At 40.0% G+C, this 22,611-nt stretch overlaps 3 protein-coding genes and 1 long non-coding RNA gene across 4 annotated transcripts in view; 1 reads left to right on the forward strand and 3 right to left on the reverse strand.

Annotated features, from left to right (window-relative positions):
* Positions 1-22,611, forward strand: part of LOC146407209 (uncharacterized) — a 266,633-nt gene that overhangs the window by 191,901 nt on the left and 52,121 nt on the right. The window lies entirely within an intron of this gene.
* Positions 954-1,925, reverse strand: LOC100524844 (olfactory receptor 1G1-like). The gene has a single exon (XM_003122379.3). It carries the CDS (start codon positions 1,923-1,925, stop codon positions 954-956), a length of 972 nt encoding a protein of 323 aa, XP_003122427.3.
* On the reverse strand, positions 9,088-10,065 carry LOC110258937 (olfactory receptor 1f45-like). Its single transcript, XM_085020917.1, has one exon. The coding sequence runs from the start codon at positions 10,063-10,065 to the stop codon at positions 9,088-9,090; it is 978 nt and encodes a 325-aa protein (XP_084877043.1).
* On the reverse strand, positions 19,643-20,575 carry LOC100525203 (olfactory receptor 1L6-like). Its single transcript, XM_085020921.1, has one exon. The coding sequence runs from the start codon at positions 20,573-20,575 to the stop codon at positions 19,643-19,645; it is 933 nt and encodes a 310-aa protein (XP_084877047.1).

Below are 22,611 nucleotides of genomic sequence, written 5' to 3' on the forward strand. Positions count from 1 at the left end.
CTCCATATGCCGCATGTGTGGCCCTCAAAAGTTAAAAAAAATGAGGGAAATAGTGTATAATATTACCTGTGATCATCTTTCAATGGAGAGATGGTGAGTGTTTCCTTTTCTTCTTTTTCCTATATGTACATTATACAAATTTACTGTAAGGAGTATATATTTCACTTAAGTATGGAAAAATGAAATAAGCCAGAATTTAAAAACTAAAAAAAAATCACAAACCTGTCTCAATAAATCTAATCACTCACTGTCACAGTCTTTGCTGTTTTTGTAGTTGTTTTGGGTTGCACTTGTGGCATATGGAAGTTCCCAGGCCAGGGACTGAGTCCAAGCTACAGCACGGAACTATACAATATCCTTAACCTGGTGCACCACAGTGGGAACTCCTCACAGTCTTAGCTCTAATCCCATCTGTGTGATTTTGAACCAGCCCCTGATCTGTCTGTGCCTAGTTTCCTCTCATAGAATTATTCTTGCTCGCTTATTCCCAGAAAATAGTGTGCATTCTTGGTTCACATTTCTCCCTGTGTAGCTTAATCTCCTTAAGTGAGGAGTTTCTAAAGCTGGGCTTGAAACAGCCCCTGAAATTTGGACAATTGACCCTTCCAGATATTGTCAACATTTCTTGTAGTGAATGGACAGGTTAACTATATACTGAATTGGTACTTGCGCTTCCTCCAAGAACTTACATTCTGTCTGATGTCATCTTTTGAGGATTCCACTCTCTGTTTCAAATCCAATTCACCATCAACACCCAGTAATCAAGTCATCCTGCAGGAGTTGCTGGCTACTCCTCATCCAGGTCTAGCTCTTTCCTTGGCCAGTTGATCCTAACCAAGTCTTGCCAAGTCAGGCATTATCCCTTTTTAAAACCAGCTTGGGATGCTGAGAACCATCCTGCTTTGAATTTGAGGTTTTCAAAGTCACAATGAAGAAATAGGGAGGAAGGCCTGTCACCGAGCCTGAGCTTCTAGTCTGGGAAAGGCCCTTTGACTGAGTAGAATTTTTCCCCAGTCGAAGAATCTGCACAAAGCCTCCTTCATGTCCCTGTTCCTCAGGCTGTAGATAAAGGGGTTCAGCATGGGGGTGACCACGGTATATACCACAGAGGCTGCCATTCCAGTGTCTGCAGAGTAGGAAGAGGAGGGCTTGAAATACACCAGAAAGAGGGTCCCGTAGAAGAGAGTGACGACTGTCAGGTGTGCGCCACAGGTAGAGAAGACTTTGTGCTTTCCCCCAGGAGAGGGGACCCTGAGGATGGTGTGGATGATGTGGGCATAAGAGACCAGGACACAGGTGAGAGGCACCACACCTGAGAGTGCTCCTGCTACAAACATCATGACCTGAAAGATGTGTGTGTCTGAGCAGGCAAGTTTGAGGAGTGGGAGAAGATCACAGAAGAAGTGTGGGATGGAATGGGAGGCACAGAAGGAGAACTGAGACATAAGGAGAGTGGGTGAGAAGGCCAGGAGGTGGGCACAGAGCCAGGACGTGGTGAGCAACAGCAGGCAGCGCTGGGGACACATGATCATGGTGTAGTGGAGAGGGAGGCAGATGGCCACGTAGCGGTCATATGCCATCACAGCCAGCAGGAAGTCATCCAGCAGGGTTAATGCCATGAAGAAGTACATCTGCACGAGGCACCCAGTGTAGGAGATGTTGTGGTGCTGCGTCTGGATGTTGACCAGCACCTTGGGGACAATGGTGCAGGAGAAGCAGGTGTCAATGAAGGACAGGTTGGCCAGAAAGAAGTACATGGGGGTGTGGAGGTGAGTGTCAGAGACAATCACTAGGATGATGAGCAGGTTCCCCAGCACAGTGATGAGGTACATGGCCAAAAAGAGCCCAAACAGCAGAGGCTGTTGGTCTGGGTGTGGAGAGAAGCCCAGGAGCAAGAAGTCAGAGATGCTGGTTTGGTTTCTCATTTTGTCCTAAATTAAAGAAATTAGAGCAGAATCTTCCTTAAATAACGAAAGACTTTCAGTGTTACAGAGTCCAAGGACTTCAGTCTTTTTTCTAGCAAGGGCAGTGATGTTACTGTCATTGTTAGTCACAAGTGATGAAATGTGAACGTGGGACACAGGATATAGTGACAAAGCTCTCGTGACGTGCTTTACTGCTCTGGTCCTTATGTGCCTTTTCAATTGGGGGGAGTTTTTAGTCCCTTTGAGCTTTGCTTTTCTCATCTATAAGATGTCAATAATACCCCTACCTGATAGGATTGTTGAAGAGACCAAAGGCTGGAACTCGTGTCAGTTTCTTCAGGAATCATGATGTACAGTTAAGATGTGGAATTCAAGTGACCTGTGTGATGGTGGGGGGGGTAATGTGACCAGTCAGTGGTAGCCATGTTTGGTTAGGGTCCTGAGTAAAAACATAAGATGCCTCTGGTGTCTGCAAGTTTCCCCCCTCTCTACTCTTCTTAAGACATTGTTATAGTAACAAAATCTTTCAGCTTCACTTTCTTCATTGGCTCAAACTGGATAATGATAGTGTTTATTGTATAAAGTGGTTATTATAATAAAATTTGATAATGATGATATGATATTTAGATCAAGACTGACCTAGTAAATGCTTATTAAATATGATCTGTTATTATTATTGCTTTTTTTTAAATGACGATGTTGGATTGTTTTTGTGGTCCTGGTCACTGACTGCACTTGGGCTTATAGATTGTGAGTTGTCTATATACAAAGTCATTCTCATCATCATCACCCTTATCATCAGCATCAGGACCACACTGGAAAGGTTTGGACCTCTCAGAACTACCAATGGCAGTGCATGTGTTTTGGTATTGGGAAACCAAGTGTAAAATGGGTCATATAAGTTAACCGTAAGAACCCCCAACTTATTAAGTCTACCATAGGAATAAATAACTGCCTTAGATAGTTATTTGCTGAATCAAATCTAAAGAAAAAAAAGGATGTGAATGAGTTTGACAAATTTTAAATGGAAGTAGAGGCATAATTAATGGTGTTGACTTGGTGTGGTGGCTGAGAGTGATACTGGGAAGCATGCTTTTTCCAGTGGACTGAGAGTGAATTATGCTCTGTGATTGCAGTGGTGTTACAACCTGGTCACTGATGGGGCTTGTGGAAGGGTGCTCTGAGACCCATTATCCACAAAACCTTCAGTATGCACCTTCAGGGATGTGACGAATCCCAGACTAGCTGCTTTGCATTGGTGATCAGAAGATCTAGAAGATGTATGGAAGAGAGGGATGTAGAAAAGAAGGCAGAAATGAAAAGAAAGAGGCTCTATGGTGTGTGTGTATTTGAGTGCACCTGAACACATTTGGTCTTAGGTAGACTGTGCTCCCTGTTCCCTTCCCTGTGCCTCTATCCTCACCTTGTGATGCTGTCCAGCTGCAGTCTGTGACACTTGCATGAAGAAACTTGGGTTTGATGTCCCATTGTCTCCCTAGGAAGACATGGCTGGAGTTGATCCCTTCCCTGTGTGTAGGAACCAGAGAGACTGAAGACTTAAATCCCTGGTGATGCCCCCAGCTTCAGGAGCTGGGAGGAGCTGCTGCCTTTTCACAGGCAGTGTCTCCTGTGGCCAATTCCCAGACATGCTAGTTTGAGATCATATGGGACAATTGTGCAACATGCCAGCTGTCCCCTCTGGATGTTGTTCTACTGTGTCCCAGAAGCATCCGTGGTAATTCCATTCAGATGGACCAGGCTGGTCTTTGTGGCTACACCCTGGTTTCTCCCCTGGGTGAGAAGTAGATGTTATCAATCCTCCCAGTCTTAAATCCAAAGAGGACCACACTCTGTTCATGCTTCCTCATTAGAACAGGATCTTCATGGGTAAAATACATTATGTCCCAGGAAATAAGTAAAAAATAAAGAGAGACTACATCAGAGGTCACAGTCATTGGTTTAAAATGTCACATAGAAGAGGAAACATTCTTATTTAGTGATCTCAGAGAACAGAGATATGAAAACTACTTAGATATTGCATTGGAAGAGGGTGCCTAATGATTTATAAAAATAAATTTCTGGATAAGTTCACTTCTTTTTGTTTAAGTGTATGCTACATATAAAAGAGTGTTTGAAACATTAAGTTCTGATAAGAATGTTCATAAAATTAATGTGTATTCTCCCATCCCTCAGCTTAAATAGTATATGGGTCAGTCTTTTATTTATTTACCCAAGGTAGTTAGTTTAAAATTGTTTAATTGAAAATATTTTAATGCAATATTTAAAGCTTACTCTTCACTTATGTTATAAAATATTGCTCATATTCTCTATGCTGTGCAATACATCCTTGAACCTATCTCACACATGAAATGTTGTACCTCCCACTCCCATAACATAATACTACCCTTATCCACCCCTTTCCTGGTAACCACCAGTTTGTTCTCTATATTTGTGAGGCTGATTGTTTTTTGCTTTATTCACTTGTTGTATTTTTTAGATTCCACATATAAGTGATACTGTACAGTGTCTTCCTCTGTCTGACATAGTTCTCTTAGCATAATGCCCAAGAAATTATTAGAAACCAGTCACCCGTGTATCACTTCCCATGTTTAGAAGGAGAACGTTATTCCCAGCAGGGCTGAACCTTTTGTGTATCCAGTTAGTCATTCCTATTCTCTCCTCCAAGTAAAATAATCCTTATTGTTTTGCAAACATTTTATTTTAGTTTTACCCATGTTTGAATGTTATATTAATGCCCTCAGACATTCTGTGTTCTTTTTTATGGCTCCTTTGTTCAGTCTTACTTTTGTCAGGTCATCTAGGTAGCTGTATGGAATGGTAATTTGTTCATTTTTATTGCTAAGAGTTGCCCCACTGTAGGATAATCTTGTTCATTACTCATGCAACCTATTCTTTTTTTTTGTCTTTAAAATAGTTTTATTTTTTTTGTAGTTGATATTTTTTATTTATTTTATATTTCTTTGTGCTGTACAGTAAAAAAAATTGTTTGGGGAAACCTATTCTTGATAGAATGATTGGTGTTTGGTTATTAGGAATCATGCTGTGACAGTCATTCCTGTGTATGTGTCTTGGTGCACACATGCCTTTCTTTCTCTTTCCTACAGGCCTAGGAGTGAAATTTCTTGGCTTTAGAATGTCCACATCTCCAATTTTAGTCCACAATATCAAATTGACTTCCAAAGAGATTGTACCAAGTTGCAGTTCCACCAGCAATGTGTGATGGTGTGCTTGTAGCTTATTTTTATAACACTTGGTGGTGTCATCTTTTCTCTTTACAGTCCATTTGGTGTCTGTATGTTGGGGAGAGCATCTCCTGGTGGTTTGATTTTGTATTTCAGGGATTGATAATGAGATTGAGTACCTTTTAAATACTTATTAGCATTTTCATTTCCTAATATTGAAACTGCTTGTCTAAATTTATGTTTAGTTGTCTGTTATATTCCAATTTATTTACACAACTATTTAAATCTATTTAAATATTCTAGATAGCAGTCCTTTGTGCATTGCATGTTTTAAAGACATTTTCTCTGTTTTTGTGGTTTGTATTTTCACTCCTATTACAGTCTTGTTTGCTATATAAATGTTTAAAATTTTAATTGACTGACTTCAATACATTCCTTTCTTCTTAATGTTTTACTTCTTTCTGGCTTATGAAGTCCATTCTTCGCTGAGTTCAGGAAGGTATTTTTCAGAATTTTCTTCTAAAAACTGTATAATTTTGCTTTTCATAATTAGTGCTTTAGTGTACCTGGTACTAAATTTTGTGTGTGTTATGAAGTGATGCCAGAGCCATCCATTTGAAAAAAAAAATTTCTTTGTTTGCATCATGGCACTTAATAATTTGAATGGTTTCATGTATAGACTCCCTTTAATTGCATCAGTATGGAACTCTCAGCTGTGAATAAAATGCAGTTTTATTTCTTTTCTTAGAAAATGTTTATATTTTATTAATTTTTCTTATCCTACTGCTAAGACTGTGACATCAAGTGCAGTATGGGATAGTTGAGGTGAGAGCGGGTATTTTATCTTGTTCCTCAGGGGATAGGAAGGAATTAAGTGTATAACCATTACAAATTATCTCTGCTGTATGTTTGAAAAAAGAGCTCCTTTTTTTTTTTTCAGAAGAAGAAAATTTTCTTCTATGTCCATTTGCTAACAGACTTTTTAAACAAGCTTATGCTGAACTATATCAAATTATTTTCTTGCATCTCTTGAGATGTTATTCTTGCATCACATAGTATTTGTCCTTTGTTTTATCAGTATAGTAACTTATTTGGACTAATTTTTGAATGTTAAGTCAACTGTGTATTCCTAGGAAAACACAACGTGGTAACAATAGCATAGTTTCTCTGCATTGTTGTAATAACCTTACTAATATTTTACTTTCAGTCAGTGTGTTTAATTCATGGATGAGATCATCCTGTTCTTGTACCCCTTTTCAATGTTCTCCTTAGCTTTGGTATCAAGGTTGTACCAATCTCCAAATGGGGATTGCTGAGTGCTCCTTTAATTTCTAGTCTCTGAAAGAGTTTTGCAAGCTAGAAATTCTTTCTTTCTTGAATGTTGATAAAACTACTATTACAGCCATGAGGGCCTGAAATTTTCTTTGAGGAAAGGTTTTTGGTACTGATCCAATTTCCTCAATAGTTATTGGTCTATTTCAGTTTTCTATCCCTTACTAACTTTTGATGGGCTATATATTTTTTTAGAAATGTGACTTATTTAATCTAAATTTAAAATTTTCTTGTATAACATTATACATAACATCCCCTTTATTTAAAAATCAGAGGTAATATCATTCTGTGTTAGAACCACCTTAATGATATGATTTTGTTCTAAACTAATATATGATTATATAAAAATATTATATTCTATAAGAAAATGAAGAGAAAGTTGAGTATTTGTAAGAATTCTGCAAAGGGGAGGGTTTTAAATTATAGCTCTAGCAAAAGGGGTTAAAAAGAAGCTGTCTAAATTTGATAATGAAAGAAAAACTTCCTTACATTAAAAAATAGCACAAAGTTAAGAAGTGAAGAATTAACCAGGACAACACCAAGGCAAAGAAGACCAAGCTATAATGTTTTTAATATAAAAAGGCCCATACAAATCAATAAAACTTTCCAGAAGCTAATAGGCAGATGACATGAAAAAAAACAATAAGGGAATTTTAAAAATTTGTTAACAGATCCAGGAAAATAATCTCCTTAGACCAGTAATCAAAAAAAAAAAATTAAAACTAAAGCAAGGAGATACCATTCCAGCTATCATATTAGTTATATTTAAGGGGAGATATTAACATCAGAATTTGGAGAGGAAGCAAGCAAAAGGGCAGAATCATTTGCACATTCTGGCAGTGTGGATAAGGAGCCTCAAGGATTTTCTGCTTAGATATCCTACTTTTGAATATATTGAAAGTTCCAGATGATGAATATAAATATCATTTCATTTCAGAGTTTTTCATTGTTATTTGTAATAGAGAAAGGTTAGAAATGTCCTAAGCATCCAACAATGGAGAACCATTGTATAAGTAATGGGTCTTTTCTTCTGGTGTAATTTCAATTAAAAACATGAGGATAATTCTTGTTATAAGATTAACAAAAATGTTACAGAATTGTATGTCTATTATCTTCTTTTTTTTTTTTTTTTTTCTTTTTGTCTTTTGTTGTTGTTGTTGCTATTTCTTGGGCCGCTCCCGCGGCATATGGAGGTTCCCAGGCTAGGGGTTGAATCGGAGCTGCAGCCACAGGCCTACGCCAGAGCCACAGCAACGCGGGATCCGAGCCGCGTCTGCAACCTACACCACAGCTCACGGCAACACCGGATCGTTAACCCACTGAGCAAGGGCAGGGACCGAACCCGCCACCTCATGGTTCCTAGTCGGATTCGTTAACCACTGCGCCACGACGGGAACTCCTCTATTATCTTCTTAGTGAAGTCAAGGACAAAACTCATTAGAGAAAGAGGAGGGAAATAATGTGTAATATTACCAGTGGTTATCTTTAATGGAGAGATGGTGAGTGTTTCCTTTTCTTCTTTTTCCTACCTGTATATTTTGCAAGTTTACTCTCAGGAGTATGTATTTTTCTGAACTAAAGAAAAATGAGGTAAGCCAGACCCTTAAAAAAATCACAAGCCAGTTCCAATAAATCATAATCACTCATTGTCACAGTCTTAGTTTTTTTGTTTGTTTGTTTTTTATGTCCACACCAGTGGCATATGGAAGTTCCCAGGCTGCAGGGAAAAATGGGACCTGCAGCTGGGGCCTATGCCACAGCTACAGAAGTGCTGGATTTGGGCCTTATCTGAGACCTATGCTGTAGCTTGTGACAGACCTGGATCCTTAACCCCCTGATGCCAGTGAGGTGAGGGATCAAACCTGCATCCTCACAGACACTATGTTGGGTTCTTAACCCACTGAGCCACAATGGGAACTCCATATTTTTTTTTCTTTTGGCTGCACTCAGGGCACATGAAGGTTCCTAGACTAGGGATGGAATATGAGCCAGAGCTGGGACATATGCCATAGTCATGGTCCTGCTGGATCCTTAACCTACTGCACCATAGGGGGAACTCCTCACAATCTGGGTTCTAATCCCATCTGTGTGATTTTGGACAAGCCCCTGCTCTGTCTGTGCCTAGTTTCCTCTCATAGAATTATTCTTGATCACTATTCCCAGAAAATAGTGTGCATTCTTGGTTCACATTTCTCCCTGTGTAGCTTAATCTCTTTAAGGGAGGAGTTTCTAAAGCTGGGCTTGAAACGGCCCCTGAAATTTGGACAATTGACCCTTCCAGATATTGTCAACATTTTTTTGTAGTTGAACTGACAGATTAATTATAGATTGAGTTGTTACTCGGGCTTCTTCCAAGAACTTACATTCTGTCTGATGTCATCTTTTGAGGATTCCACTCTCTGTTTCAAATCCAGTTCACCATCAACACCCAGTAATCAAGTCATCCTGCAGGAGTTGCTGGCTACTCCTCATCCAGGTCTAGCTCTTTCCTTGGCCAGTTGATCCTAACCAAGTCTTGCCAAGTCAGGCATTATCCCTTTTTAAAACCAGCTTGGGATGCTGAGAACCATCCTGCTTTGAATTTGAGGTTTTCAAAGTCACAATGAAGAAATAGGGAGGAAGGCCTGTCACCGAGCCTGAGCTTCTAGTCTGGGAAAGGCCCTTTGACTGAGTAGAATTTTTCCCCAGTCGAAGAATCTGCACAAAGCCTCCTTCATGTCCCTGTTCCTCAGGCTGTAGATAAAGGGGTTCAGCATGGGGGTGACCACGGTATATACCACAGAGGCTGCCATTCCAGTGTCTGCAAAGTAGGAAGAGGAGGACTGGAAATACACCAGAAAGAGGGTCCCGTAGAAGAGAGTGACGACTGTCAGGTGAGCACCACAGGTAGAGAAGACTTTGTGCTTTCCCCCAGGAGAGGGGACCCTGAGGATGGTGTGGATGATGTGGGCATAAGAGACCAGGACACAGGTGAGAGGGATCATGCCAGAGAGGATGGCCTCAGTTAACATGGTGACCCGAAAGATGTGTTTGTCTGAGCAGGCGAGTTTGAGGAGTGGGAGAAGATCACAGAAGAAGTGTGGGATGGAATGGGAGGCACAGAAGGAGAACTGAGACATAAGGAGAGTGGGTGAGAAGGCCAGGAGGTGGGCACAGAGCCAGGATGTGGTGAGCAACAGCAGGCAGCGCTGGGGACACATGATCATGGTGTAGTGGAGAGGGAGGCAGATGGCCACGTAGCGGTCATATGCCATCACAGCCAGCAGGAAGTCATCCAGCAGGGTTAATGCCATGAAGAAGTACATCTGCACGAGGCACCCAGTGTAGGAGATGTTGTGGTGCTGCGTCTGGATGTTGACCAGCACCTTGGGGATAATGGTGCAGGAGAAGCAGGTCTCGATGAAGGAGATTTTGGTCAAGAAGAAGTACATGGGGGTGTTGAGATGTTGGTCAGAACCTATTCCCAGGATGATGAGCAGGTTCCCCAGCACAGTGACCAGGTAAATGGCCAAGAAGATCCAAAACAGGGGAGGCTGCTGGTCTGGGTGTGGAGAGATGCCCAGGAGCAAGAAGTCAGAGATGCTGGTTTGATTTTTCATCCCCATTTAAAGTAGGATAAATCATTGAAAATATTGTTTATATACCTGTAAAATCCAAAAAGTTGTATCATTCAAAGTCTTTTGTCTGTTTTCTGTGTTTTTTTCAAAGGTCACAGAGATGCTCACTTTTCTCTTGCTGGTGGCCATGCAAACATGTACAGAGATGAGAACTCAGTGCAATGATTAGGAGACTTGTTGGGGGTGGACTCCGCATTTTAGCTGTCCACTAGGTGGTCCTGTAGGCCTCTCAGAGGACGTTGAAGTGGAGGTTAGCTGGGAAGAGGATTCCTAAGTCTTCGTCCACGTTTACCTTTTTAAAATGGAAAGCTTAGTGTTTCATAGGCCAGTGAAGTTTAAATAAGATATCTGTGGGGATATGCATTTACTAGAAAATTCTTAAGAATAGTTCTGTGTGTGTGTCTCTCTCTTGAGTTTCTCTGTATGCATGTATACATGTGTGTTGTTTGGGAATAATGAAGAGATGATCATTACATAGAAAGGTCATAGTAGCCCTCAGATATTCTTGGCATGGTGGGATTATTTGTACTCTTTTTCTTTTGAAGAGCCATCAAATGATATAATGTAGATAAAGTTATCTTATAAATTCAAACATATTTTACAAACAAGCATTCCTACCATCATCATCACCATCATCATTATCAGCATCAGCCTCATTATCTTCATCATCATCATGAATGCCAACATTATCTAACCCTCAGTCTTCAGAATGTTGTCTTTGGTGTCCTATAGACTAGTTGGGAATCCTTTCTTGCTGTTTATCCTCTGCCACCTACACATCCTAAGATCCTCTTTTTGCTTCAGTTTCCTCATCTGTAAATTTTGTGCATACTTTGTATATTTATTGTAGATAATCAGTGAGATGACATATTCAAAACACTAGCATGGAGTAGGTCTTCAATAAATTGTGGCAATTGTTACTAACATTGCTAGAAGCAGTAGTAGATAACATGGAACCTGAGGTTCCTGAGGCACCAAAAAAATAAGCCCTAATTTTTCTTTTATATTTTGGGTAGATTATTTACTATCCCCAATCTTCTAGATGAGACATAAACCTACCATATAGGATGACTGAAAGTTATCAAAATGCCAGAATCATTTAAAGGTTTTATTTAGGACCTGGGATGCATAATCCAAAATGAGAGTTTCTGCATTTGTATGCATGGGAAGATGTGTCCACCAACAGGCAATGCCAGCCAGGCTCATGCCATGATCTTTGACATGGTGATAAAATGTATCCTTCTGGGTCTGACAGACCTTCACTTTCCACCATCCCCTTTGTGGGCTGTAATCTTGAACAAGTTTTCTCAATCTTTCTGACCTCTATTTCTGTATCTGCTCAAATAGAATAACTAACACAACCATATGATCCAGTAATCCCACTCCTGGGCATTTTTTGGGACAAAACTTTCATTCAAAAAGATACATGCACCCCTATATTAATTGCACCAATATTCACAATAGCCAAGACATGGAAACAACCTAAATGTCCATTAACAGATGAATGGATACAAAAGATATGGTACATAAACACAATGAAATATGACTCAGCCAAAGAAAAGAACAAAATAATGCCATTTGTAGTAACATGGATGCAACTAGAGATTCTCATGCAAAGTGATAGAGAGAAAGATAAATACTGCATGATATCACTTATATGTGGAATCTGAAATGGGGCACAAATGATCCTACCTAAAAAACAGGAACAGATCACAGACATGGAGAGCAGACATGTGGTTGCCATGGGGAAGAGGGAAGAAAGTGGGATGGATGGGGAGTTTGGGATTGGTTGATGCAAACTCATATTTAGAATGGATAAGCAATGAGGTCCTACTGTTACTACCTACAGGGAGGTAAATCCAATCTCTTTGGGTGGAACATAATGGAAGACAGTATAGGAAAAAGAATATATATATATACATATATATATATATATATATATATATATATACACACACACACACACATATATGTATGTACATATATGTGTATATGCATGTATGTATATATGACTGGGTCACCCTGCTGTGCAATTGAAATTGAAACAACACTGCAAATCAACTACACGCTAAAAAAACAATATTTAACTTATAATCTTGTAAGGACTAAAATAGATAAGGATTGTACAGAACCAGAATGATTACCGGTTTCTATCAAATGGTCACTAAATACTAGTTTCCCTGACATTATTGTTTTTTCTCTTCTCTCTCTTTTTCTCTCTTGAATTTGACAAAAGGATGATGCTTTGTGCGATAACCAACTAGTCCTCTATGTTTACCTAGGACTGTCCTGCTTTCAAAATGGAATGTCCCACTTCCAGAAAAATCTCTCAGTCCCGGGCAAATTGGACTTTTTCTTGTACATGGTCTGTTGGGCTTACAAAACTGTAAATTTATAGAATATCAACTACCAAGTTACAGATACTAAACTTTCAAGTTATAGAATTGTAAGAACATTGTCACCAGTGTCATCATCTTGAGCTTTAGGTGGCAATGGCTCTAACCTAGTAGTAACCATGACAAAGCACCCACTTTGACATGTGAGTCCCAGGTTTGAGTTACGGCCGTATCATCTTGGTCAAAGCATTTCACTTAATAGGACCCCAGTCTAAATAAGTCTAGCTCAAATCATTCTGAGACTCCAGTTAAAAAAGATGATATTTATGACTGAGTCACTTTGCCAAACAGTGGAAATTGACAGAACAATGTAAATCAATTATAATAGAAAAATACAAAGCTAACAATAAAAAAATGAAACAAGGCTTGCTGAACTATCCCTGAGTGTGGAAATAGTTGCTCTCCTTGGGTGGTGTCAGAGAAAGACTCTGAAAGCCCCTCAGGATTAAGTGGGCTGTGAGTGAATTGTCCAGGCACAGTGTAGGGGTCTTGAGCGCTGTTATAGCTGTTACAGTATCTCAGTCCCTGCCGTGGACTTGGGGACCACTGATCTGCACTGACTTAAGATTGGACTCTCAGAAAGTTCATGAATACTAAATCATGGTCCTTCTTATGGTGGTTAAGAGAGCCAGGGTGTATTTTTCTGAGAGTAAGGAAGGGGCAAGAAAGGAGAAAGGAATGGGGTAGAGGTGGGTGTGTGTGTGGGGGGGCATGTTTTGACCAATTCCTCCTGTCTCTACAACTCAGGTCTTAACTGGAAATTCTTACCATCCTCAGATTCTTGTCACCATCACCAGGTGTTGGGTCTGCCTCACCTGTTTGGTTTGCATACCCTTCTTTCTCAGTACGACTCACTAACATCTCAGTTTTCTTCCTTCTCTCTAGCAGCAGCACAAACCAAAGACCCAGGGCATGAGCAATCAATTCAGGGACAGCAGCCAGGAGAAGGTGTTGGCTTTTCACATGGAGTGTCTCCTGGGACCCAGCCTCTCATCTCCTAGTTAGAGACGAATCAGGGTAAATGTCCAACCCCTCAGCGTCCCCTCTGTGCCCTGAAGTTCTGAGCCTCAGTGGTGTCAGAGTGACCAGGTCTGGGAATCCTGCTCTTGGTAACACTCTCCTGGGCAGGGGAGTGGACGGGCTCCATCTCCCTGAACCCTAACCTTCTATGGAGTTCACATGCTAATCAGACCCAGAGCCTCATAAAGGAAACCTCTCATCTCTTAGCAAATAAATAACAATCAATGAGTTGAACAGTTTCAATAAAGGGTGGCCCATACAACCATCATCTTCAAAGTTCTACAGTAGGATATGTAGAAAAAGTGAATAGGCTTGTTCCCCGTGACTCCAGGATGTCAAGATAAAAGTCTGTCCCAGAAATAGGGGTACTACTGCACACAGGATTACTTTATACTTTTAGTTTATATTTTTTTAATTGTGAATTATATCATACATAAAAGAGTATAAAAATATAAAGGAATGGTTTTCTTACAGTTTTGCTACAGACCTAGCACCAACTATGCACATACAGATTAATCAGGTATTGTTTATATTTCCTTATGTTTGTCTTTGTCATGAATGGAATCATTTAGCTTCTTTCCATCAATATTGTGTTTTTGGGAACATTCATTTGTATTAGTACTTGTAACTACAGGTCATTCTTTCTCACTGCTGTCTAGTAAAGGGTCACTGTTGTACTTAATATCTTGAAGGATATTCATTTTTGAATTCAGAATGTCTCTAATTTTAGAACAAAATAATGTACATGTATCATTATTTATGTGATAACATCGATAGGTTCTAGTATTTCACGTTGTAACTAAACACAGTAATATGCTGGAAAGAAACTGTGTAAATATTCATATCAACTGAAATAAATGCATTTTTTAAAATAGCCGCATTCACTTTAGGTCAGTTTTTGGTACAAAATGAGTTTGCTGAAACTCTATAAAATACCTTTCATTGATTTTTGAATTTTAGAGACTGCAGTTAAGGGAGTATTACTTAAATTCCATTGTGGATTGTACCCTAATGCAGTTATCCATTCTAGTGTTGATGGCTTTTTGAGTTTCCTGACAGGTTTTTGCTATCCCCCACTCCCTGCCCCAGTTGTTTATTGTCTCAAGTAAAATTCCTCCTACTCTCATTAAAACATGAAAAATTGACATTTTGAGTAAATGTGACCTGATCTTCTCCACTGTTCAATTTTTCTTACGAAAAAGTTTCTGTGTACAAATTGGAAAAAGTTTTATTTTTATTTACTTTATAATGGCATGTTTTGGTTTCAGGGGAGGTGGGGCAGTGGGCATACCCATAGCATGAGGAATTTCCCAAGATAGGGTTTGAACCCATGCCACAGCAGTTATAACACTAGATCCTTTCTACTTGGCCACCAGGGTACTCTTGGAGAAACTTTTAGACCACCATCCTCTAAAGAGAACGTCTCCACAATAACAATCATTTATCATTCCTTTGTTCTACTATTGATATTTTAGTGATTGCCCGAGTTTTATTATTTCAAAAGAAATGTCTAGAGAACTGGGAATTATTACTCCTTTCTTTTCATCAAGTTGTTACATTGCTTTCATAGGTGAGAGAGTAAAACCACAATAAATGAAGTCAAAACATCATTTGATTCTGTTTTGAACTGCTAGACTCATGAACATTCATGAACCTTCTCCTGGTGTACCCATTCAGGTTTCTCTATGGTTATCTGCCAAGGAATAGAATTGTTTGCAAGGTATTGGTTAATGCTTTAGTTTGGGTCTTATGAGAAGTAGATGTCAAGGTGGGATTTAGTGTGTAAGAGATGCTCTGAGGAGGGGGCAGGAGAAATCAGGGAGTGCCTTCAAATTCTGATGCAGAGACCTGTGGAATAAAAGAGGGAAGGAAGAAAGCATGGGTGGTAAGAGGCCCAGTGTACAGCCAGATCCACCAAGAAAATCTTAAACAGGCCAGTGTTTGGGGGGTGAACCTAAATCAAAATCGTCCATTAGCAGATTCTTGTAACACTCTGAAAATAAGCTTGTGTCGGTACCACTGTCACCCTGAATCATTGTCCAGGAGCAGCCTGTGTAAGCATGGCCTTTGTACTGTGGACTGAAAAAAAACAAGCACAACCTAAAATTAGAGAGTTATGTTTCATTCAATGAACATATTGAGGACTTAAGCCCAGGAGGCAGCTCCTCAGACAGCTCTGAGGGACCACTCCAAAGTGGTAAGGAAGGAGCTGGGACAAATAGGAGTTTTTGCCAAAAACCCAAGAATTCAATACATCAAAAGATTGCTGTAGGAGTTCCTGTTGTGGTTTAGCAAGTTTAAGGACTGATGTCTCTGTGAGGATGTGGGTTGAATCTCTGCCCTTGCTCTATAGGTTAAGGATCTGGTGTTGCCACAAGCTACAGCATAAGTCTCATTAAGACCTACAGTGTAAGTCTCATTATTAAGGCTGGTGGCTTACCTGCCCACCAGAGGGTCAGCACCAGTCTCAGGACCCCACAGTAAGTCAGCAGTTGCACCAGTTCCCCCAGGGCTCATAGCCAGAGGTCCGTGGACATAGCCCTGACTCTCAGTGGGCCAGTATCCCCCTCTTGAGGCAGGGCTTTGTAGCCAGCCAAGCCTGTCTGGGTCTGGCCTGCTACCAGCACTGGCTGCAAAAGCCAGCCGCACTCTGGCAGAAGAACCCATGCAGCCCACATAAGAGGCACTCTTAGAGCATATAGCTCTAGTGGAGGGAAGTATACTGCTTGGTGCCATTGGACATCTCTGTGTAAGGCCAATTCTCCAAGATGAGGAAATATAACTGACCTCTGTAGTACACAGAAATTAACACAGAGAGTTAGGCAAAAAGAGGAGACAGAGGAATATGTTTCACATGAAGGAACAAGACAAAGACCCAGAAGAAGAACTAAGAAAATGGAGACAAGAAATCTGTTGGAGTTCAAGGCAATGATTATAAAGGTGCTCAACAAACTTGGGAGGAGAATGGATGAAGAGAGTGAGAAGTTTAACAAAGAGTGAGAAAGTATAAAGAAGAACCAAACAACATTGAAGACTAAGTTAATGAATTTAAAAGTATACTAGAAGGAATCAATAGTAGGTTAGATGATAAAATGAATGGGTCAGCAAACTGGAAGATAACATAGAAATCACTGAAGCTGAACAGAAAATAAAAAAAGTTTTAAAAAATGAGGGCAGTTTAAGAATCTCTGGGACAACATCAAGCATAGTCAACATTCACATTATATGGGTCTTAAAAGGAGAAGAGAAAAAGGCAGAGAATTTATCTGAAGAGATAATACCTGAAAACTTCCCTAACCTGGGAAAAGAAATAGACCTCCAGGTCCAGGCAGCACAGAAAGTCCCAAACAAGATAAACCTCAAAAACATCATCTCAAGATTCATCATAATTAAAATAGAAACAATTATAGAATCCCACAAAGACCCAAATGATGAAAGAAACCCTGAGGAAACAAAGCTGGGTATTATGTTCCCTGACTTCAGACTATATTACAAAGCTTCAGTAATCAAAACAGCATAATACTGGCACAAAAACAGACACATAAGTCACTTGAACTGAATAGAAAGCTGCAGAATAAACCCACACATTTATGGTCAATTAATCTATGATTAATCTATGATGCCTGAGGCAAGGATATAATGGAGAAAAGACAAATGTTCTTTTCATTAAGTGGTGTTGGAGAAACCAGACAGCTACGTTTAAAAAAAAATGAGATTACAACATTTACTCACATCATATAAAAAATAAACTCAAAATGGATTAAAGCCCTAAATGTAAGACCTGAAACCATAAAATTCCTAGAAGAAAACATAGGCAGAATACTCCTTGACATAAATTGTAACAATATATTTTTTAGACATCTCTCCTGAGGCAAAATAAATGAAATGAAAATAAACAAGTGTGACCTAGTTAAACTTAATATCTTTTACACAGTAAAGGATATTATTAACAAAATGAAAACCTATGGACTGGGAAAGATATTTGTAAATGTTGTGACCCATAAAAGGTAAATATCCAAAATATATAAAAAATGCATACAACTCAACATCAAAAAAGAAAACTTGATTTAAAAATGGACAGAAGACCTGAATAGTCATTTTCTTAAGACATACAGATGGCCAACAGGCACATGGAAAGATGCTCAATATCATTACTCATCAGAGAAAAGAAGATCAAACCTGCAATGAGATATCGCCTCCCACCTGTCAGAATGGCTATCATCAAAAAGACTACAAATAGGAGTTCCCATCATGGCTCAGTGGTAATGAACCCCACTAGTATCCATGAGGATGCAGGTTCTATCTCTGGCCTTGCTCAGTGGGGTAAGGATTAAGCGCTGGCCCGAGCTGTGGTTGGGTTGCAGACATGGCTCAGATCACATGTGACCGTGGCATAGGCCAGCAGCTATAGCTCCAATTTGACCCCTATCCTGGAAACTTCCATATGCTGCAGGTGTGGCCCTAAAAAGTGAAAGCAAAAAAAAAAAAAGTCTACGAATAATAAGTGTTGATGAGGATTTGGAGATAAAGGATCCCTTGTACACTGTTGGTGGTAATGTAAATTGGATAGCTACTATGGAGAACAGTATAGATGTTTCTCAAAAAGTTAGTAGTAAGAGCAATCCAGTTTTACACGTCATCTAGCATTCCACTTCTGAATATTTTTCAGAAGAAAACAAAAATGCTAACTTGGAAAGATACATGCAACTTGTACATTCATTGCAGCATTATTTACAATAGCCAAGATATGTAAACAGCCCAAGTGTCTATTGATAGATGAATAGATAAAGAAGTTGTGGTGTATATATACAATGAAATACTAACCAGCCATAAAAAAGGAATGAATTTTTGCCATTTGTGACTATATGGATGGACCTAGAGGGCATTATGCTAAGTGAAATAAGTCAGAAGAGAGAAAGAAAATTATTCCATGTTTTCACATATATCTAGAATCAAAACAAAACAAACAAACATAACAAAACAAAACCAAACTCATAGATAAAAAGAACATACGTGTTGTTGCTTGAGGGTGAAAATGAGTGAAAAGAGTAAGAGAGATGAAGAGGTATAAACTTCCAGTTATAAAATGAATATGTCACAGGGGTGTAATGTACATTATGGGGAATATAGTCAATATTATTGTAATAACTTTGTATGGATACAGATGGTCACTGGACTTGATCCTTTTGGAATGCATACAAATATTCAAATAATATGTTGGACAACTGAAAGTAAAAATACTTTAAGCCAATCTACTTCAGTAAAAAAAAGAACACATTAAAAAAAAACCATAGAGTTACCAAGTAGTAGATTTGGAATTTTTTCATTTGACAATCACAAACTTGGGGTGAAGTCATTTATTGTATCTGTGCTACAGATGAGAAAAGTGAGGCTTAGATTGATTGACACAGTCACACAAATTGTGAGATTGAGTTGTAACTTATGTTGTGTCACTCAGATATTTAGGATCTTATTATTATGCAATTACAGCAGCCTCCTGTGACCCAGTTGTGAAGAGCTTTGGAGAAGTCATGAGCTGTTCTCAAGGTCACAAGAGAACCCACTAGCCAGACCCAAAGGGTTGGTGCCTAAGATTAATAACTTCTATGATGGGAACAGTGACCTCTTGAGGCTTCATGTAAGCTGACCTATATAATGAACGATTAAAAAAACGTTACTAGAGAAGTTTTTCCTTGCTGTTCATCAGGAAACTAGAGCACAACACTGGTTGTTGATGTGACACACATGACCCAGACATGGCAAAGGAAAAAGAAGGAAACTGTGTACAATATAGTAAGATATCAATAACCATGTCTCATTTCATTTTTACAAAGAAAGTACAATAGTCTTATATTGCAGTTGAATTCTCTCCCTTACTGACCTGTAATTACTTTTTCTTGGCCATACCCTCAGCATGTGAAAATTCCTGGGCCAGGGATCTGACCAGGGCAACAGCAGAGACTCCAGCTACAGCAATGACAATACTGGAACCTTGACCAACTGAGCCACAAGGAAATTCATGTAACTAATTTTGAAGACAGGGGCCCTGATTGATATATCTTTGTAACTGATGTAGTTCCTAGTACCTAGCATATGTTTCATGAGTCCTTATCGAATGAGTGAATGCCGAGATATACCACACATGGGTTCTACAATTCTGTCTTCCTCATCAGCTTGTTCAAGGCCTGCTTCATGTCCTTATTCCTAAGGCTGTAGGTAAAAGGGTTCAGCATGAGGGTAACTACTGTATAGATAACAGTGACCACACTATCTTTTGACACTGAGTAGGTGGACCAAGGGCGGATATACACAGATATTATGGTTCCATAGAATAGTGACACAACTGTGAAGTGGGATCCACAGGTGGAGAAGACCTTGAACCTGCCTCTCCCAGAAGGGACCCGCAGAACAGCACGGGTGATACACACATAAGAGACAATGATGAAGAGAAAGGGGCTCATGATCACAAAGGAGCCCTCTGTGAAGGCCAAGAGCTCATTGACAGAGGTGTCAGAGCAGGAGAGCATCAGCAGTGGCTGGACATCACAGAAGAAGTGGTGGATGATGTTGGGCCCACAGAAGGAGAGGCGGGCCATGAGGATGGTGTGGGTGAGCGAGTGGAGGTGGGACACCAGCCAGGATGTGATCACTAGCAGGAGACAGCGCCTGGGGTTCATGGTTGTGGTGTAATACAGTGGGTTGCAGATGGCCACATAGCGGTCAATGGCCATGGCAGCCAGGAGGAAGCTGTCAGTGATCACACTGGTCACAAAGAAATACATCTGGGCAAGGCTCTGGGCAAAAAAGATGGTCTTTCTCTGAGTCAGCATATTCACCAGCATTCGTGGCACAATGACAGTGGTAAAGCAGACGTCCACCAGGGAAAGTTTGGAGAGGAAGAAGTACATGTGGATGTGGAGGTGAGCATCCCCCTGGATGGCTGCAATGATGACTGAGCTGCCAGCCATGTTGACCAGGTACATGACCAGGAAACTGGCAAAGAGCCACACCTGCTTTCGGGGGTCACTGGTCAGTCCCAGAAGGAGGAATTCAGGCATATGGCTCAGGTTTCCCCTCATCATTGGTTTCCTGAAATTAAAATATATCAAAGAACATTAGGTGCATTTTTTTTGCTTGGAGTCTTCAATCTGGTGGAGGATATATGGTATAACTTATTCCAGCTTGTGCATTACGTAAATTCAATTATTCATGTAGACTGCACCATAGAGTCTATGATATATTTTCATATGATTGGCCTTGAAATGCCTGATTTCAATGAGAAATTGCATCTGACTAGTTTTGTTAATTTCAAGAAACTTCAATTCTTATTCCTTGTCCAAAAGACAAAACTTCTATATTCTTAAGGGAAATTGTAAAGGTCCTAGGAAAAGTCTTCAGAAAATAACTATTTGGCTTGATTTCCCCAGTTGTATCTAAGACATCCTTTTGCTCTATCTGGCCTCTGTTAGTAATCAGCCTGCTACCCTTTAGATGATTCTGGCCAAGATTTGTCTCTTTCTGATTCCACTATGTCAGGAAAAAATATCCTAATTCTCCCTACAGAAATCACACAAGCACAGTAGAGATAGTATTCCTGAATCCGACTTTTCTTGAAAAAGAAAGTAGTTTGGAATACATTTAGGAGTTTAGTTTTGAGCAGGAAGTTCTGACTAGGCATGGCTGGCACTAGGAAAGTTGACATGTCCATCAAGCTGGGGAACTGTCTAGGGTGAGTGGAGCACTGAAGAAATGTTTCTGGCAGGGGAAGCCTATTTACCCAACATTGAACTTGGTGGTTTGGGCACGTGGGTGGCATCATGGAAGAAATAGAGGAAATAAGAGGCAAGAGCAGTGCCAAGGTGTGGTAGTGTGAGCAAAGGAAATGTTAGAAGATGAAGCATTCAGAAAAATCAGAGGCATATTAATAGGAAGATGCTGAGGTTCAAGAATATGTTTTTTTATGTCCCTAAAAGGCAAAAACAGAGGAGAAAAAGCCAAGGCTCCAGTCTGGCAGGAACTGCTCATCTATCTGCCAAATAGAAGCTCAATTAAAATAAGACCAGAACTATTGGGGCATAGAGTTAGAACCAGCCACTTGCCATCTAGGGCTGATAGTGGGACCACTGAGTTAACAGAACTGGTGCTCCTTCTGCCCACCTGCCTAGGGACAGGATTGGCTTCAGAGAAGACAGAAAAGAAAGCCCACAAGTAGTGCTCCAATCATCCCAGATAAGTGAGGGTAGAGTTAGCAATGCATATTTTGTATTAGAGCAAGTCCATATCCTGTACTTCCATGTCCTCATAATATTTCTGGTCCTTTTGAAGAGTTAGAAGCAAACCTAAGTATTAATGATATATTTTTGATGCTTAGTGATCTTGAATGAAGCTCAAGTTCCTGCCAAGGAGAACTCAACTCAGATTTTGAATTTAACACTTTCACATGTATGTACCTAGAGAAGCATACTTTCTTGAAGCATTTCCTTTCGCTTTGGGGTATTTGATGCTTGGTCCAAATTGGAAGGGGACCACTGTGTCATGGACAATATCTGGAGAGGTTTATGATGAGAGCACTCCCAAGGCAGGGTTCACATCTGCTTTCCTCCCCATTGTTTTCCAGTGAGTTACATAGTGCCTGGTTCATAGTAGCTATGTAATAAATACCAGCTGAATGATTGAACCAGATATATCACCCCTGATTACGCCTTGCAAGATTGTGGGTTTAATACTAGAAACTAAACTAGTAGTTGGAAACTAGTCTCCATGGATCAGGAGTTGGGAGAGAGGTTCCTGGTTTGATGGGAGAAATTTATGGTTTGGCAATTAGTTCTGGTTCATAAATTTATGAGTTGTTTCTCCTTGGAATATTTCTTTTTTTTAATTTTCAGGTCTGTATCCATAGCATATGGAGGTTCACAGGCTAGGGGTCAAATCTGAGCTATAGCCCTATCCTATGCCACCACCACAGCAACGCAGGATCCGAGCTATGTCTGCAACCTACTCCACAGCTCATGGAAACGCCAGATCCTCAACTCAGTGAGAGAGGCCAGGGATCAAATCTGTGTCATCATGGATGCTAGTCACATTTCCACTGAGCCATGATGGGAACACCCTCCCCTTG

The sequence above is a fragment of the Sus scrofa genome, chromosome 1 (genome assembly GCF_054392235.1).
Source record: "Sus scrofa isolate SSC_HxYL_T2T_F1_AM1 chromosome 1, Sscrofa_HxYL_maternal_Yorkshire_Landrace_v2.0, whole genome shotgun sequence".
NCBI classification, from domain to species: domain Eukaryota; kingdom Metazoa; phylum Chordata; class Mammalia; order Artiodactyla; family Suidae; genus Sus; species Sus scrofa.